Genomic DNA, 17,515 nt, shown 5'->3' with positions numbered 1-17,515 from the left:
TTCACAGGCCACATACTTAGGAAAAAAAATTATTTAAGTGGCCTTAATTTCCCTCTTGAGCGCTCACTTTCTGAGATGGGCACTTAGTCTGGGCATTTCTAGGAAAACTCTGAAGCCAGTCATTTCAGAGATTCTTATCCCCCTTCCTGCACCCAAAATGAGTGCTCCAGCTTGGGGCCTTTTGCTGGGTGCTGTGCCATCAGTGGAGGAGTGTCCATAGCTCCAAGTTGACCTGTGCTGAGGCCATCATGTCCTTTGCTTGTGGCCAGGCCTGGTTCTCGTGGGCAGCACCCTCCATTCAGTGGCTGAGGCATCCTTGTTCGTAGACTCCCCCAGCATCCAGGGTCCACACCTGACCTCACCGAGGCTCTAACTCCTCTGTGATGGAGAGATAGCTTTGGGCTCATCACTTCTCACAGTATCAGCCTATGGGAAGCTATTGGCTGCGTGGGGTCCTTCCTTGAGGCTGCCCAGGCAACCCAAGAAACGACCTTTATTCTGTTCCCCTCAGCCCTGGGAAGGCCCAGGAAAGGCCTGGGCATTGCTGGTATCCACCACTTCTGTGATCTCCTACATCCCACACTGTGCTGGCTCAGGACTTTCCTGCAAAGCCAAGCCTCTGCATCAGACTTTCTTGCCTTCTCTGCAGATTCTCTCACCTTCTTCCCAGCTTCCTTATCTAGTTTGGATTGGGGCTGAAACTGCTAGGTCTGATTGCTCATAAGCACTTTCCAAACTAGAATGAATTTTATGCTTTATTATTTGCCCCATCTCCCATAAAAATGGCCAAAAAAGCAGAGAGTGATAATTATAGGGTGAAAGGTGGAGGTTTTTTCCCAAAATACAATGATTAATATGTGATAATGTTATCTGGACAAAACTGGACTCCTAAGGTTTATAAACTAGTCAGGAAGAAAAGATATATACCCTGAAAGACTAAATAATAATAAATGTTTTATAACCACTGACAAAATAGAAGAGAATATTTCAAAAGATAGAACATGTTGAATTGTCAATGGAAAATTATTATAAAAGTTAAACCGGGATAAAAACATCAAAAAGAGATTTCGGGGCTTCCCTGGTGGCGCAGTGGTTGAGAATCTGCCTGCCGATGCAGGGGACACGGGTTCGTGCCCCGGTCCGGAAAGATCCCACATGCCGTGGAGCAGCTGGGCCCATGAGCCATGGCCACTGAGCCTGTGCGTCTGGAGCCTGTGCTCCGCAATGGGAGAGGCCACAACAGTGAGAGGCCCGCGTACCACAAAAAAAAAAAAGAGATTTCGTAGTATTCCATTATATGGATTAACCACATTTTAAGTCATTCACCAGTCAGTAGACTTTGGGGTTATTTCCACTTTTGGCCTATTAAACTAAATGTTGCTAATAAACGTTGGTGTACAAGTTTTGGATGAGCCTATGTTTTTATTTCTCTTGGGTACATACTCAGGAGTGAAATCTCTGGGTCATATGGTAAGTTTACATTTAACATTGTAAGAAACTGCCAGACTGTCTTCCAAAGTGGTTGTACCATTTTACAGTCCCATCAGCAGTGTACAAGGGTTTCCCTTTTCCCACATCCTTGTCAATCTTTTTGATTGTAGCTATTTCAGTCGGTAAGTGGTATCTCTTTGTGATTCCAGTTTTCATTTCCCTGAGTACTCGTGTTGAGCATTTTTCATGTAATTTTTAGCTCATTTGTATATCTTATTTCATGAAATGTCTATTCAAGTCTTTGCCTGTTTTGTAATTGGGTTGCCTGTCTTATTATTCAGTTACAAGAGTTTTTTTATATGTTCTAGACACAGGTTCTTTTTTAATAATTTATTCTATATTTATTTCAGCTTTATTGAAGTATAATTGACACATAAGATTGTAAGATATTTAAAGTATACATTGTAGAGACTTAATAAACCTATACATGGTGAAAGGATTTCCCCGTCTAGTTAATTAACATATCCATCACCTCACATTTTTATATTTTGTGTGTGTGTGAGAACATTTAAGTTCTCTCTTAGCAAATTTCAACTATACAATAGTATATTACCAACTGTAGTCACCATGTAATATTAGATCCTCAGACCTTATGTTTTAGCTGGAAGTTTACACCCTTTTACCAACCTCTCCCTATTCCCCCACCACTCAGCCCCTGGCAACTACTTTTCTACTCTCAGTTTCTGAGTGTGATTTTTTTTTTAGATTCCACATATTGATGATACCATGAAGTGTTTGTCTTTCTTTGTCTGGTTTATTTCACTTACCATAAATAACACAACAGGATTTCCTTCTTTCTCATGGCTGAAAAATATTCCATTGTACATATATACCGTATCATCTTTATCCATTTTTCTGTTGATGGACACTTAGGTTGTTTGCATATCCTAGCTATTGTGAATAATGCTGCAGTGAACAAGTGTATATGGAGTTCAAATATCTCTTCAAGATTGTTTTCATTTTCTTTTTTTTTTTTTTTTTTAATTTATTTGGCTGTGCCAGATCTTAGTTGTGGCACGAAGGATCTTCGTTGCAACGTGTGGGATCTTTTAGTTGCTGCATGCAGGATTTTTTTAGTTGCAGCATGTGGGATCTTTAGTTGTGGGATCTAGTTCCCTGACCAGGGATCAAACCTGGGCCCCCGAATTGGGAGCACGGAGTCTTAACTGCTGGACCACCAGGGAAGTCCCTGTTTTCATTTTCTTTGGATATATACACAGAAGTGGGATTATTGGATCATATGGTTGTTCTGTTTTTCATTTTTTGAGGAAAAATGCCACTTTGCCTAGTGGCTGCGCCAGTTTACCTTCTCACCAGTAGTGCGCAAGGGTTCCCTTTTCTCCATGCCCTCCTCGACACTTTTTCTTTTTTTTTTCTGGTTGCATTGGGTCTTCGTTGCTACGTGCGGGTTTTCTCTAGTTGCGTCAAGAGGGGCTGCTCTTCGTTGTGGTGTGCAGGCTTCTCATTGCAGTGGCTTCTCTTGTTGCGGCGCACAGGCATCAGTATTTGTGGCATGCAGGCTCAGTAGTTGTTGCACACAGGCTTAGTTGCTCCACAGCATGTGGGATCTTCCCGGACCATGGATCGAACCTGTGTCCCCTGCATTGGCAGGCGGATTCTTAACCACTGTACCACCAGGGAAGTCCCGAGGTGGCTTCTCTTGTTGCGGAGCACAGGCTCTAGGTGCGCGGGCTTCAGTAGTTGTGGCACGTGGCCTCAGTAATTGTGGCTCGCGGGCTCTAGAGCACAGGCTCAGTAGTTGTGGCACACGGGCTTAGTTGCTTTGTGGCATGTGGAACCTTCCTGGACCAGGGATCGAACCTGTGTCCCCTGCATTGGCGGGCGGATTCTTAACCACTGCACCACAAGGGAAGTCCCTGGACATTTGGATTTGTTTTCACTTTTTGGCTATTATATATAATGCTGCCATGAACACTTGTGTACAAATTTTTGTGTATACATAGATTTTCATTTATCTCCAGTATATACATGTAGGAGTGGAATTGTTGGGTCATATGGTAGTCAATGTTTAAACTTTTGAGGAACTGCCTAACTGTTTTCTAAAGCAGCTGCACCATTTTTATATTCCTACCAGCAGTTTAGGAGCGTTTCAGTTTCTCCACATTCTTGTCAACACTTGTTATTATCTGTCTTTTTTATTATAGCCATCTTAGGGGGTGTGAAGTTGTAGCTCATTGTGGTTTTTTGGTTTTTTTTGGTTTTGTGTTTGTTTGTTTTGTTTTTTGGCTGCATCGTGTCTTCGTTGCAGCATGCAGCCTTTTTCTAGCTGCGGCAAGCAGGGGCTAGTCTTCGTTACGGTGCACGGTCATTGAGGTGGCTTCTCTTGTTGCGGAGCATGGGCTCTAGGTGCGTGGGCTTCAGTAGTTGCGGCACACGGGCCCTAGAGCACATGGGCTTCAGTAGTTGCAGCGCGTGGTCTCAGTAGTTGTGGCACGCGGGCTCTAGAGCGCAGGCTCAGTAGTTGTGGCGCACAGGCTTAGTTGCTCCGTGGCATGTGGGATCTTCCTGGACCAGGGATCAAACCTGTGTCCCCTACGTTGGCAGGTGGATTCTTAACCACTGCACCACCAGGGAAGTCCCGCTCATTGTGGTTTTGATTTGCATTTCCCTAATGGCCAATAATATTGAGCATCTTTTCATATGCTTATTGGATATTTGCATATCTTCTTTAGAGAAATGTCCATTCAGATCCTTTGCCTATTTTAAAATTAGGTAACCTGTCCTTTTATTATTGAGTGTAAGAGATCTTTCTTTTTAAATATTTATTTATTTATTTAGTCTGCACCAGGTCTTAGTTGCGGTACGCGGGATCTTCCTTGCAGCTTGCGGACTTCTTAGTTGCAGCACGTGGACTCTTAGTTGTGGCAGGCATGTGGGATCTAGTTCCCTGACCAGGGATCGAACCCGGGCCCCGTGCATTGGGAGCGCAAAGTCTTACCCACTGGATCACCAGGGAAGTCCCAAGAGATCTTTATATTTTTTTTTAAATTAATATTTTTATTGAAGTATAGTTGATTTATAATGTTGTGTAGATATTCCTAATATAAGTCCCTTATGAGATATATGATTTGCAAAAACTTTTCCCATCCTCTGAGTTTTTTTCACTTTCTTAAAGGTGTCCTTTAAAAATAGTTTTTAATTTTAATGAAGTCGAATTTATCTGTTTTTCTTTTGTAATATATACTTTTTGTGTCATATCTGAAAAGTCATTGTCTAATCTTTCCCTCTAAGAGTTTTATAATTTTAGTTCTTATATTTGGTATGATCCATTTTAAGTTAGTTTTTGTATATAATGTGAGGTAAGGGTCTAAGTTCATATTTATTTTTATCATGGAAAGATCTCAAAAAGTATGCTAACTTTGCTGTACAGCAGAAATTAAACACAACATTGTAAATCAACTATACTTCAATAACATTTTTTAAAGTATGCTAGATGATAAAAGCAAATTGCAAAATGATATGTGCAGTATGATAGCCGTTCATGCAAAATTTAAAGGCACGAAATGTCATATATTATTCATAATTACATATGTACACATAGGTAAAAAGTTTCACACCAAAACCTTTGACAGTGGCTGCCTCTGAAGGGAAGAGAGGAGGGGACTGGAAAAAATTAGCAGTCAAAGGGGTCTTCAGATTTATCTGCAATGTTTTTAGGTTGGAATAAATTTGACACAATATTAATTATCAATTTGAGTGGTCTATTATGTTCCACTTTTAAGCTTTCTGTAGTTTTTAAGTTTCTCAAATTAAAACACACAGACACGAATCAAAGCAAGGACGACGGGGAACACACCATTTCCGTTTGGTCCGGCGCTCACACTGGGTGAAGCGTTGAGCTGGGGCTTTGTGCACACAGCCTGTCAGCCTGTTCGAGGTGGCAGGTTCTGTTTGTACGTGGGGTTTCTGAGCCAGATCCCAAAAGATAATTATCTTCCTTTGAACTCATTTGCACACTTTGGCTTATATTTTCCCAGTTTTGCTTCCAAAGAAAACCCCGGTCTATATGCCACCCTCAGTTGCCCTTCCTCTGAAGAGCAGCAGAGCCCAAATCTCAGCGAGCTCCCTTTAACTGGAGTTTTAAAATTTTATCCCATTGCTCCAAGCTTTCTCCAAAACTGAGGTAGAGCCTCACAAGGGAAGTTTGGTTTCCACTAAATGTGTGTCCATTCTCACCTAGCCCCCACGGGATGGCTCACAGAAGACCTCACTGTGTGTGCCTGATGGGTGCAGCGTGACGGGCCAGATGACCGGGCTCCTGGGAACAGCCTGCAGCTAGACTCCTGACCCGCAAACTCAGGCGCGCTCCCTGTGGCCTGGCAGCTGCAGAGGCGCAGAACACGTGTCATTGCCCTTGAAGTAGAAGGGCTTGTTCCAGCGTCTCCCGCTGATGAGCCGTGCAGCCTGACACAGAGCTCTTCCTCTCTTCATCCTTGTTTTTCTTCTGTAAAATGGATACAAAAACACGTGCCCCTTCTACTCACAAGTTGTGAGGATCAAATGAAATAATGCACCTGAATGTGTTTGCAAACAAAAATCAAAGATGTTTGTATATTATTTCCCAGCTGTGGGACCCCAGCCCCATGACCCCAGCCCCTCCCAGATCCTCCAACCAGCTACTCTGCTCCACCTGTCCACCTGGAAGGCGCCCCTCCCCGTGCACGCCTCTGCCCCTTCCCCTCCCGCTTTTAGTCCGTTCTTCAATGTTCCTGCTGACTCTTCTCCCTCCTCCCTCTTTGTTCTCTCCCTTTCCTTCCCTTTTCTTCCTCTCACCAGTGCTGGAGGCAGCCTGACTCCTTCCTTTCAAATGTGATCGTGCACTGCCATTGCACCACTGAACTGAGGCCCTGAACTGGCTCGGGTTGACTGAAAAAAACGACTTTCCCCTTCCTCAAAGAGGTAAGGCACCCGAGATGACATGTTTTATCTCTTTGATTCTCCCAGGCTCAGGCCACAGGATCGCCGCATACGTCGCCCACTCACGGAGGCGGCCACCCAATGCCCATGCCCGTGCGCTCCACCTCCGCTGGCTCCACACCCACCCACTGCCCGCAGGACCCGCTGAGCGGAGTCGGTGGGGACGTGCAGGAGGCCTTTGCCCAGGGTGAGTCCGGGAGCAGAGTATAATGGAGCGCTGAGGGGGTTTGGAAACGTGGACAAGATTCCTACTGAGATTTTCCCAGTTTCTTTTCGTTTGTGCACTTCGCTTTAAATGATCAGATTTTCACATACAGTAAAAATAAGTCAAACGCTGACCCCTTCTCATTAGATGGGCTGGTCTGCAACGGGAGGTCTGCAGGCTTTGTACATGTGCGAAGTACAGGCCTCCTGGGCTTCTGTGCTCTTTTTTCTGGATTGTGGGAAATGCCTTGTCCTCTGGGCTTTGCCTCCTCCGGAGGGATTGGATGGAAGCATTCCCGAAGTCGGGTGCTCGGCCTGGAAAGTCTTTAGAGCAAACAAGAGAAGGAGTGGAAGTCTAAACAGGACCTTGCTGAAGCCTCCTTGTCTGTGGAGCTAACGGCCAGCGATGTTATGTGGTTGGGGGAAGACAAGGCAGCTCAGGAAGTCTTCTTGGGGCAGAGACAAGAGCAGGGAGGTGGAGCTGGCGAGTAAGTCCTGCCTGAGCATTTGTTCTAGAATCCACCTCCTTTGATTGTGGCTGAGAAGTATGGAGTTGACAGGGTCCTGCTCTTCAGGTAGAGAAGAGGGAGGAGGACCACAGACCTGGGTACCGGTGCTCCTGATGGCCTGGGAGCAGGCAGAGCTGCTCGGCCCATCTCCCCCTAGGAATTCTGCCCTGAGTCCCAGGGCCCCGCCGACCGAGGCGTTCGCTCAGCTCTCTCCCCCCAACCCACCCGGCATCGCCATCTGCTCTGACTGCCCTCAGGTACGAGGAGAGACCTCCGCAATGACCTGCTGGTGGCCGCTGACTCCATCACCAGCACCATGTCATCCCTGGTGAAGGAGCTCCACTCAGGTGACGCCCACAGCGCCCGCCCAGCCTCCCACCTCCCCCTCCGCGCCCTTCCCGCTGCCTCACTGCGTGGTAAAGCGTCTCCCTCATTTCACCACGCAGTCTTCTTGCCTTCCAGGGATGCGCCGGATGCCTTCATCCTGGGAGCCTCTCTCCCGCACGTGATCACATAGAGATAATCACACGTTTAGGTTCCTCTTAAGAGTATGCCCTATGGAGCAAACACAATTCCGACTTTAAAGAAATTCAGCTCAGTTAGGCCCCTTCCTCACTTAATTTGTCTTCCATCTGTGCTTCCTCCACAGCTGCTCTTTCCTTAGGCCTGCTCAGCTGTCTCGCTCCAGAGCTTTCCTGGATGACTGGAACCGCATCAGCTGCAAAAGCTTCTGGACTTTCTCCCGGCTGCCTTTCTGCTTTCTCCTATTTGATTTGGTTTTGAAACCCTATTCTCTCCTTTTGTCCATGACGAGGCTCTGATTTCACTGGAAGTTCATGACCTGAGTCTGTTGCTTCCTTCGTTCCTCATGTTCAGTCTTATCTATGACTTCTTTCTCAGTCTGTCTGTCTCTTAGCTATTTCAGTGATTTTCCAGAGACCCTTACCTCATGGCATATTTCCCCTTACATAATACCCAGGAAGGAGAGAAAAAATAGAAGGCCATTCCCATATCAGCATGTCTTCAAGAATCCCCATGATTACATCAGTTTTGAAGCCGTCAGATATTTTGCTCATCTTTTTTATGGTGGTCAGATTCCCGTGTTATATATTAAACAAACAGATTCCCTTCCTAAGTGCTGCGGGTCACTCATACAGATGGCCCTCTTTTGTGTCTTTCCACCTAATATAATGCTTTTGGATACCTTGAACCAGCTTAACAAGGTTACTGAATAAAAATATAAAGCAGGTTTTCAGTGGGCTATTCAGATGCATGTACTTATTCAAACACAATACATTGAAATCATCTGTGCATGCGCTTAGGGAAGGTGAGCCTTGTGTACTCCTTCAGACCTTTGTAGGAGAAAGCATATGCCTTTAGTGTTGTCATGGGACCAGGCCAGGGTCTGGCCCACGGCTTCGCTCTCAGATCTGCTGTTTTCATTTAGAAGAGAATAAGTGTGTGGCCTGTGTTGGTTTTTTCAGTACAGTTAAGATGCCAGTTCTCCTGTTCAGGCAGCATTACAGTAACACTGTCTCCGTTCTGGTACCATTTCTCAATCCCTTTTAGAAGCACTGCTCCCCTCCACACACACACAAACAGAAGAGATGACCACCTTTGAGATGACCTCATGGGTGATTAGAAAGTCCCTTCCCTAACATAGCTCCCCACAGATGCCAGAAATCCCACTTCTGGAGGGAATTTCTTAGGGGATTTCAGGCCATGGAAATTAACCACACTCATGCCTCATGGCCACGTATTAGGGTATGTGCAAAATGAGTGGTTCGTGAGCTCATTACACTAGCTTGGGAGGTAACTAGACATCATTAAACACAAACATAGAGACCAAACAGCTTCATAATAAGTAAGGGTATGGGGATACTCAGCAATCTCTCCTAGTAAGAAAGGATAGTTTTAACAAAACTATATAAATGTATTTGAAAGGTACCTTAGAGATCACATTGTCCACTCCCCTTACTTTAGAAATGCAGTGAGTGATTATCAGAAAAGATATTTGCCTAAAGTTACACAGCTTGAAGGGACAAAGCTGGTCCTAGAGCTTAGGTCTGAACATTAAGCTGATGCTCTTACCACCACACTGTCCTTATCCCCGCACAGGACAAGGGATCATGTCTGCAATCCCACGAGGGCCCCTTTCACTGATGCTCCACTTTCCCGAGCCCTGAAGTCCACGGTAGATGTGGACTTGGCCCGCACATGGCACAGTATCTCTATCAAACAGAGAGGTAAACTCCCTTTACATGCAAGGCTGCCAGTTTCTCAGTGAGTGGAAGAGCCCAACACCAACATGTTTTTTTTGTTTTTTAAAAAAATATTTTTAATTTATTTTTTTGGCTGTGTTGGGTCTTCGTTGCTGCGCGCGGGCTTCCTCTAGCTGCGGCGAGCGGGGGCTACTCTTTGTTGTGGTGTGCGGGCTTCTCATGGTGGTGGCTTCTCCTGTTGCGGAGCACGGGTTCTAGGCGCGCAGGCTTCAGTGGTTGTGGTGCGCATGCTCTAGGGCGGGCGGGCTTCGGTAGTTGCAGCATGCGGGCTCAGTAGTTGTGGCTCGCGGGCTCTAGAGCGCAGGCTCAGTAGTTGTGGCGCACGGGCTTGGTTGCTCCGCAGCATGTGGGGTCGTCCTGGACCAGGGCTCGAACCCACGTCCCCTGCATTGGCAGGCAGATTCTTAACCACTGCGTCCCCAGGAAGTCCCCAACCTGTTTTTACCATCACTGTCGAGATTTTCATGAGGATGAGGTTAGGTGCTCAAATTATCTTCCATGTATTCTGTACGGCGTGGACCTACTGTTTATATCCATAGCTTGCCCTCCTCATCTTTTCTGAAATCTTTTCACAAATGATGGACTCTTAGAGTTGGAAAGGATCTTGGAAGTCATTTCATCCAGGTTGCTGCCTGATATAAAAGTCCTCTGTTTGAATATTTCCAGCGAGTTCATTCATGACCAGCTCTCCTCACTGGGAAGTTCTTCCTTATCAGGGAGCCAAAATCTGCCTTTCTATAGCGAATTGATCCTCATTCCACCCTCTAAAGCTACCCAGAGTGAGCTCAGTCCCTCCTCTCACGTTAGCCTTTCCAGTATCTGATGGCAGATCACGTGGCTCTCCCGCAGCCTCTCCTCTTTAGGCAGCCGTTCACGGTTCCTTCAGCCATTCCTCACGTGACGTGGGTTTCACTTGACCATCCCGTGTGCCCAAGTGTTGCAAGGCCCTGGTTCAAAGTGAGTTTCCAGGGCTGAGCACGTCTCCACATTGTAAGGGGTCTTGCCCCTGCCCCCCGCTCCGCCCCCAGCACAGTGAGCTCTGCCACCTCCCTGAGCAGGCCCCAGGGAAAGTAACCTTAGATGGCGTTAGCTTTTTTCCACATAGCCACTTTGCACTGTTCAGTCATTTTAAGTTTGTCATCAGCTAAAACCAGTTTTTTGTTTGTTTGTTTGTTTTTTTAACAGAAGCCAGTGTTCATCTAGGTATTCCCTGCTGTACACTATTATGGTTGTTTTCTTGAACCTGAATGCAAGGTGTTAGCCATATGCCTAGTAGATATCATCACCTTAGAGAAGCCAGCAATAGAGCCAGAAGCTGGTTGGGTGACGTCAGACTGCACTGCTTCTCTGGGCTCAGGGCTTACGGGGACATGATGCTGGGGCATGGACCACACAGGGTGCAGACTAGGTGATTTCAGCACTCTTGGAGACCTGAAGCCATGAGCTTTTAGCTAGGGTTTCATCCCAAGCCTCCTAAGCTACTCGCTTCTCCCACCTCCTATGCTTCTACTGTGCTGAAGGGTCACTGGCCTCCTTGGACTTGTTTTCACAGCAGGGGAAGGTGCAGAGGAAGAAGAAGAGAAGATGCAGAATGGGAAAGACAGAGGTAAAGGCAGCTCCACAGGACCCCTAGTCTGAATGGGAGCCAGAGCCCTAGCCCCTGAACGAAATCCCCCTCTCCCTTTTGTTTCTGCCTTCCTTCCTGCTGCCACCTTTCCCCAAAGCTTTCAGACCCCCACGGATCCTTCTCCCTACTTTTCCCAACTGACCATCAAGTTTTTCCCTAGAGGTGGTTGTGTCAGTGGATCAACAAAAGCTTTCTGATTTCCTGACACTATGATAGATGGATGGGATACAGGAGGTAGATACAAGTAAAACACCAAACGTGACCCCTTGCCTCAAGGAGTTTATAATATAGTTAGGAGAGCAAAATTAAGATATGCAAAATAAATAGGAGATAAAAGGAAGTGGCAGGAAAAGTTAGTCATCGAACTTTGAGCATATGATTATAAATACAAGAAGAGTTTCTGAGGCAGAGATCTTGTGGACAGAATAGCCAAATGGTTTTGTGGCTTCTTGGAGGAATTAAAAGCAATGGAGAAAGGTATCAGCACGGGACAGAAATGCTTCCTCATTTTATTGTATATAAAACCTTCTTAATAACTTATGTTCAAAAGAGCTGTGCTAAATGATTTCCATGTATAATCTTATTCCGTCCTCAACAACCTGGTGAGATATGTAATATAATGATATTCCCATTTTACCAATGAGGAAATAGGCTCAGAGAAATTTAGATCAACTAGCTATTAAGTGGTAGAGATTGGATTTGAACTAGGTCTTTCTCACTCCAAACTTCATGCTCTTAATCTTCATGTTTCTATGTTACCCTGAACAGATAACACAATTCTCTTTGGACATTTGAGAGTTAGCTGTTATTTCTGTGATGTATTAATATGTCCAGTTGCTGGATTCCTTCAAAAATATAAGCTCCACAAGGTAGAGACTTTGGTCTGTTTTGTTCAGGTTGTATCCCCAGTGCCTAGAACAGTGCCTGGCATGTAGTGGGATGTCAGTAGATTCATAAACGTAAGGAAATAAACAGGGTGGTGTGCAGGAGAGCACCTTGTCAGGAAGGGAAGTGGGTGGCTGCCCTGAGGAGGCTGTGGAACATGAGATGGAGCCGGCCCAGCTCTCTCGGGTCCCTGTTGGATGCTCTGCACGTAACACACCCTTCCTGTTTGATGCCACGGCCCCACGAGGAAAGGATTCTAGACAGGGCTCAGGGTGGTTAAACGGCGTAAGGCAGTAAGTGGCAGAGCCTGGACTCAGCCCAGGTGTCTCTAACGCCAGCGCCCATGCTTTAGTCTGAGCAGACTGCGAGACCACGTGAAGGGAGAGAAGTCTTAAGGAAGGGTGGCAAGAACTGGATACGGGAAAGGAAGTTGTGATGGGAAAGGGGCAGCATCTTGGGAGGGGGGCGTCCAGAGCTTTTACCCATAGTGGCTGGTGTGGATAAGAGAGTGAGGTCTTTGGAGATGGTCAGCAAGGACACTGGAATTGCCAAGGAAGAAACGGGGAGAAGGAAAACATACTCCGGGTGCTGAAATCATCGAGTGAGTCAGAGCGAGGCCTGGGAGAAAGTGGACAATAGCTATGATGAATTGCTGAGAATGATGTATTTGGCATGGCCGTCAAAAGGTCAGCAGTAGAGGGCAGCGGTGTTTGAAACATCTAGAAATGCGGCAAAGAAATGGAGAGAAGACTGACTTCCGCATACCGATGGGGGACTAGGAAGAAGGCGGGAGGGTTGTAGTGCAAGAGGTGAAGAGAAGAGGAGACACACAGAGATAGATTTACGCTTATGTAAACACATGCTGCAAACACATGCATGCACGCACACACAGTCCAACCAGATCCCGGCATTCATGTGGAATGTTCTTGGCTGAAGACATAACAGCTGCTTCTTTGGCCTCTCTTCCCTTATACCCCCCTCCCTTCCCAATAGCTTTTCCCATGGCCTTTCCTCAGTCTGCCCCGCTCCCCCGAAGCACACAGAGGACTGTGCCTTGACCACTTGGGCCTTGCCCTGACCACAGACTGTAGCCTTAGACCTGGTTCAAGTCTGGAGGTAGGCTCTGTCTCGCACATGGACTGGGTATGGTTTCCCTTGTCTGGTACCTGGTACCCTCAGGGTCCCTCTGTCTTGGCACCTGTGTTGCCCTGTCAACATCTCTTCTTTCTTTGCACCTCTTGCTTTGTATGTCTATGTGAAATCTTTTCGTGAGAATGCCTGAATTTCTGTTTCTGTGGCTTTTAGGTGTCATCCCCAAGGGGAAGAGTATTAAGAGTTGGGGTGAGAGATGGGTAGGGTTTAAAAAGGATGTTTGACTCTCAACATCGTATAGGTCCTAGGATATGTCCCTCTAGCTAACGTGTGGCTGTTATGTGGGTATAGTTCTAAAACCAAGTGTTTTCATGGATGGACCTTCTGATTCTCCACTGTGATCTAGGCGTGAGATTTTACCATAGACTGAGGTAGCAGTAACCACTGTCACCTAGGCATTAGAGGGTAATAAGTATCAACCAGAAGGAGAGAACGATTTGCTTCTTTGGGGTTGAAATCATGCTGACATAATACAAACACAAGGGGGTCGGCACCCTGTCAGGCATAGTCTGCTCAGTGCAAAAACTGTGAGAGCCAAATGGGCACCTTTGAAGAACTCATGACCCAGCCAGACTTTGCAGCGACATTCAGCTCAGCCTCGGCCTCTCATCGCCCCCACCCCGGCTCCCTGTCCGGCTGCGCCCTGGGGAATATGCTTCTGCTCCGCTGGATTCCCTCTTTGCATCCCCTCACCTTGAGGGGTCAGTACTTGTAACCAAGACTATATAGATGAAACGCAGGCTAACATAACTTCCCCCATGTGACTTCAGAGCCCTAAATTCGTCGCAGCTACTCCACGGCCTCATTTTATGTCCCTGTGTCCTTCAGAATCACCTCTCCCAGAACCTGCCCCCACGGTGTTGGGAGCTATAAATCCAGTTTGCACACTTAACGCTAGTGCGTGTCTGGCAGACTGACAGCAGTGGTCCTTGGTGAGAATAGATACAGGCTTTTGAGGGTCCAGGCGATGGTTCAAGATTTCAGGGTGAACAAGAGTATGATTTAGTATCCCAAGCAGATAGGTCTGCGGGAAGGAGCTCCTGCTCCTATCATAGTTTAAACAAACCATTTTCACCTTGTTCACTTTCAGAGCCACACGGACTGTGCCCCCTGTTGTAACCGCTCCCTAGGTTTAAGGTAGATTCCTTTCTATTTTAGTATTACTGTCTTCCTCCTCCTGAGAGGCACTTGTTTCCATGGCTCTATTAGGTCAGTTGCAGTTGCTGGTTGTAGGCTGGGTGACTCCCCTCTGTTTTCATACCTGGTCGGGCAAAGTCGACCTACGAGGAGCAAGAGGGGAGAGGCAGGCCCGGGAGCCCATGGGTCAGGGAGGCCCCAGGAGAACATCCGGGTGGCAAAGAGACCCCGACTGTGACCTCAGTATATCGTTTGTGTCTGTGCTGCACAGGTTAGCGGAGGAGCCGGGACAGAGAGGAAGCGCGGGTGAGTACGGCGTTCTCTGCCCGCCCCACGGCCCCTTTCCCTCCTCCCTTTGCTCCGTCACACTTCCCAAGCCAGAGCCACCCCAACACGTGAGATCCAAGTTGGGGATTCCTTTATGAGCCCAGCTGCTCCTCTTCTCTGCTCAGACCCACCAGCACACCGGCTGGGCCGCATTTCCAGGCCCGGACCCGTCCTGCACTGCTGTGGGCCTGGGCCTCAGGCGGGCCTTGGTGTCACCTGTGTTGGGATGCAGGCGGCAGACCAGACACCGCTGGCTGAAACCGGCTCTGGGAGCGGAGGGCGTCAGAGGTCACTCCCGGGGCTGCCGCTGCCTCCTTGCTCCTGATTTCCCCCAGCCACTCTCATTTCTCTCTGGGGGTCCAAACCACAGCCAGCACGGGATCACACTCTCTGCAAAGCCGACCACGTCGTTTCCCATGATGCCTGGCCAAGCTGCACCTTCTCACTTCCTAAAAAAATTGATAGAAGTACAGATTTCTTCACAGGCAAATGCCCACTGCCCTTAGGAATTAGTCTTTCACACTTTTCCATCTCAGGACCTTAACTTTTATCTAGTTCCAGTTCCAAGGTGTTGCAGTTTTGGGGCATGCGCTGCACACTGAAAGGAAGGGACGAAAATAATTGGACAACTAATCTGTTCAAGAGAAGGGTTCTTTCAAGGATAGATGCCTTTCGTGCAGCCTTGAGATTTCTCTTTATTTTTCAGTCTTTTCTTCCCTCCCCTCCCCCACCTCTTGTGTTTAAAAGTTAGGCCATCTTCCTCAGTTACAGATCTTCCAGGCAGAAAAGCCAGGGCTGCAGCCCATGATCCAGAAAAGGAACTTTCCCAGGCCCTTCTCAGCAGTCTTATCCTGGAGCAGCCTCCGGGCTTTTCCTGACACCCCCGCCTTCCCCCGTCTGCACCAACCCGTTGGTTCTGTCCTGCTGGCACTCCAGGACCTGCTGTCTCTGAGCCTCCACTGACTCAGGGATCGTGCATGCTAAAGATGGACAGTGTGAGCTGCGGAAATTCTCTTGCTGCCCTGGAAATCACGGACCCCCCAAGGCTGGGGCAGGCTTCTCCCTGAACTCACTGCGCATGCAGACCAGGCCCTTCCTGACAGCAGGCCTTGGCTGCCGCAGCCATGAGGCAGTCAGGAGCTGACTTGCCCTCGGGGAGCCTGTCAGAGCCCCTCTCCTCAGGGCACACAGGAACTGGAGGACGAGGAAAGGCGTGTCTGCCACCTGGCCCACCCCTCTTCGTACACATGAGGAAACTAAGGCCCACCACCCAGGAGCTTGGTGCCAGAACTGGAATCAGAGCTGGATCCTCTGCTCCTAGGCTGTCCTCTGACCCCAGGAGGAATATTGAGAAACTCACCACTGAGTTGGAGAGTCAAATGAAAAGCCTGCACACTCAGGTGGACCCTTACGTTCTGCTGTCTTCGGGCATGAGGCTAGGGCTTTCTTCCCTTCCACTCAGTGCTTCTCAGCACATCTCTGACCTCTTTGCCCTTCTCCTCAGTCACAATTCTTCTTCCTATGAAACCACCACATTCCAAACCTTGCACTGCGAACACAGTTCCTTCTTTCCTGGAAACATTTCCTGACCCTGTGACCTAAGCAAGGACTCCAAAGACTCAAGATACCCCCAGAAAAGAGAATGCCCCCTTCCCTAAAAGGAGGAGAAGGAGGAGAAGGAGGGGAAGGAGGAGAGAGTGTGAGTATTGTCACTCTTGGCATGTCCTGAGTTGAAAGGTAAGCGTCCCAACAGCGCCGTCCCTGCACATTGTCTTGTCCCCAGCAGATGTTAGCAGCCTTTGCTCGGAGAGTCACAGTGCGTCTGTCCTGCACAGGCACAGGGGACGTGGAGTGAGCTGGCACCAACACGAGGAAGGCGAGGTGTTCCCCCAGAGGCGCATTCCTGTCCATCTTTCGGCTGCTCACCTGGACCAGGCTTGCAGGCTGCCAGACGTCACCACCCGCTGGGGCGAGGGGAGCCCAGACGGTGCGAAGTGGGAGGGACTGCTGGTGCTGCCTCGGGCACACCCCCCCACCTCGCCCAGTCCTGCATGGACTAGCATCTTCATCACTCCCCTCCGGGCATGGTCTCATCTCTGCAACAGGAATTTACTGCAGGTTGAAAAGAGAAAAGAAACAGCACGAATCTCCTGTGTGTGTGACCTGGTGGAGTTCTTGCTGGCGTCTCGCCAGCACTCGGGGTGCTCCCCAGGATGGGGGCACAAGTTTCCGCCTGACCTTTGACCTTTAAAAACCAACAGGTTTTCTTCCCTCTATCATGCAAAGACAGCGTCAGGCCCTGCTCAGTTCTACCAACATTCACACCCTGGCCACTGTGCTAAAAATAGCCTCCTTCCTTTCTCACTGCTTAGGCTTCCGCCCTGTTTGGTGCCGCTGCACTGCAGCCCAGGCGGGAAGCGGGAGCAGGGAGAGAGCTCTACGCTGCACCCCCAACGAGTCTTCCTCCTCCCCCTCCTCCCCCTCCTTCCCCTCCTTCCCCTCTTTCCCCTCCTCCTCCTCCTCCCCCTCCTCCTCCCCCTCCCTCTCCTTCTTCTCCCCCTCCCTCTCCCCCTCCCTCTCCTCCTCCTCCTCCAGCCAGGGCAGGAGAGTAGCCAGGCCAGGCGCACTGACCCGTGACCACCAGAGGGAGCACCGTCCCGGTGCCGGTGCCGCGGTGGCCCAGCCTCTCCCCTCTCCGGGTTCCATTCTGCTCCCACACACATGATAATCAATCCCAATTCCCGGTGATTTTCATTTATTTTTTCCTCCTCCCTGGGCTCCAGGATGTTATTTTTAGTAGCAGGACTGCTATAAATATTTATAAAGGGCAGTGACTGGAATGAAGTGAGAGGCTCCACAGCTGGCTCTCGCATCACCCCCAACACACACGCCCCTGCAGACCCCTGCCCGCTGTCTGAGGAGGTCTGTGCAGAGGCCGTGGGTTCACCCCATGGCCATGCTCG

General features: G+C 48.5%; 1 protein-coding gene across 22 annotated transcripts in view; it reads left to right on the top strand.

Annotated features, from left to right (window-relative positions):
* Positions 1-16,477, top strand: part of DTNB (dystrobrevin beta) — a 266,778-nt gene extending 250,301 nt beyond the window's left edge. For 4 of the 22 annotated variants that reach the window (XR_008618868.1, XR_008618866.1, XR_008618864.1 and 1 more), the window contains 6 exons: positions 6,457-6,616; positions 7,400-7,489; positions 10,977-11,030; positions 14,497-14,531; positions 15,874-16,289; positions 16,388-16,469. Coding sequence is in view for 3 of the 22 variants with exons in the window: in XM_028496875.2 (XP_028352676.1) it covers positions 6,457-6,616; positions 7,400-7,489; positions 10,977-11,030; positions 14,497-14,501 (309 nt within the window). In the remaining 19 variants the exon portion in view is untranslated. Of the gene's footprint in view, positions 1-6,456; positions 6,617-7,208; positions 7,490-10,976; positions 11,031-14,496; positions 14,532-15,873; positions 16,290-16,338 lie in introns of all 22 variants that reach the window. The other 18 variants (XR_008618861.1, XR_008618860.1, XR_008618852.1 and 15 more) reach the window with 14 other exon arrangements.
* The last annotated feature ends 1,038 nt before the right edge of the window (positions 16,478-17,515 follow it).

Source organism: Physeter macrocephalus, chromosome 12, assembly GCF_002837175.3.
Source record: "Physeter macrocephalus isolate SW-GA chromosome 12, ASM283717v5, whole genome shotgun sequence".
NCBI lineage: Eukaryota > Metazoa > Chordata > Mammalia > Artiodactyla > Physeteridae > Physeter > Physeter macrocephalus.
Note: the sequence above shows the minus strand (reverse complement) of the source record. Positions and strands in the feature narration are given on the sequence as shown.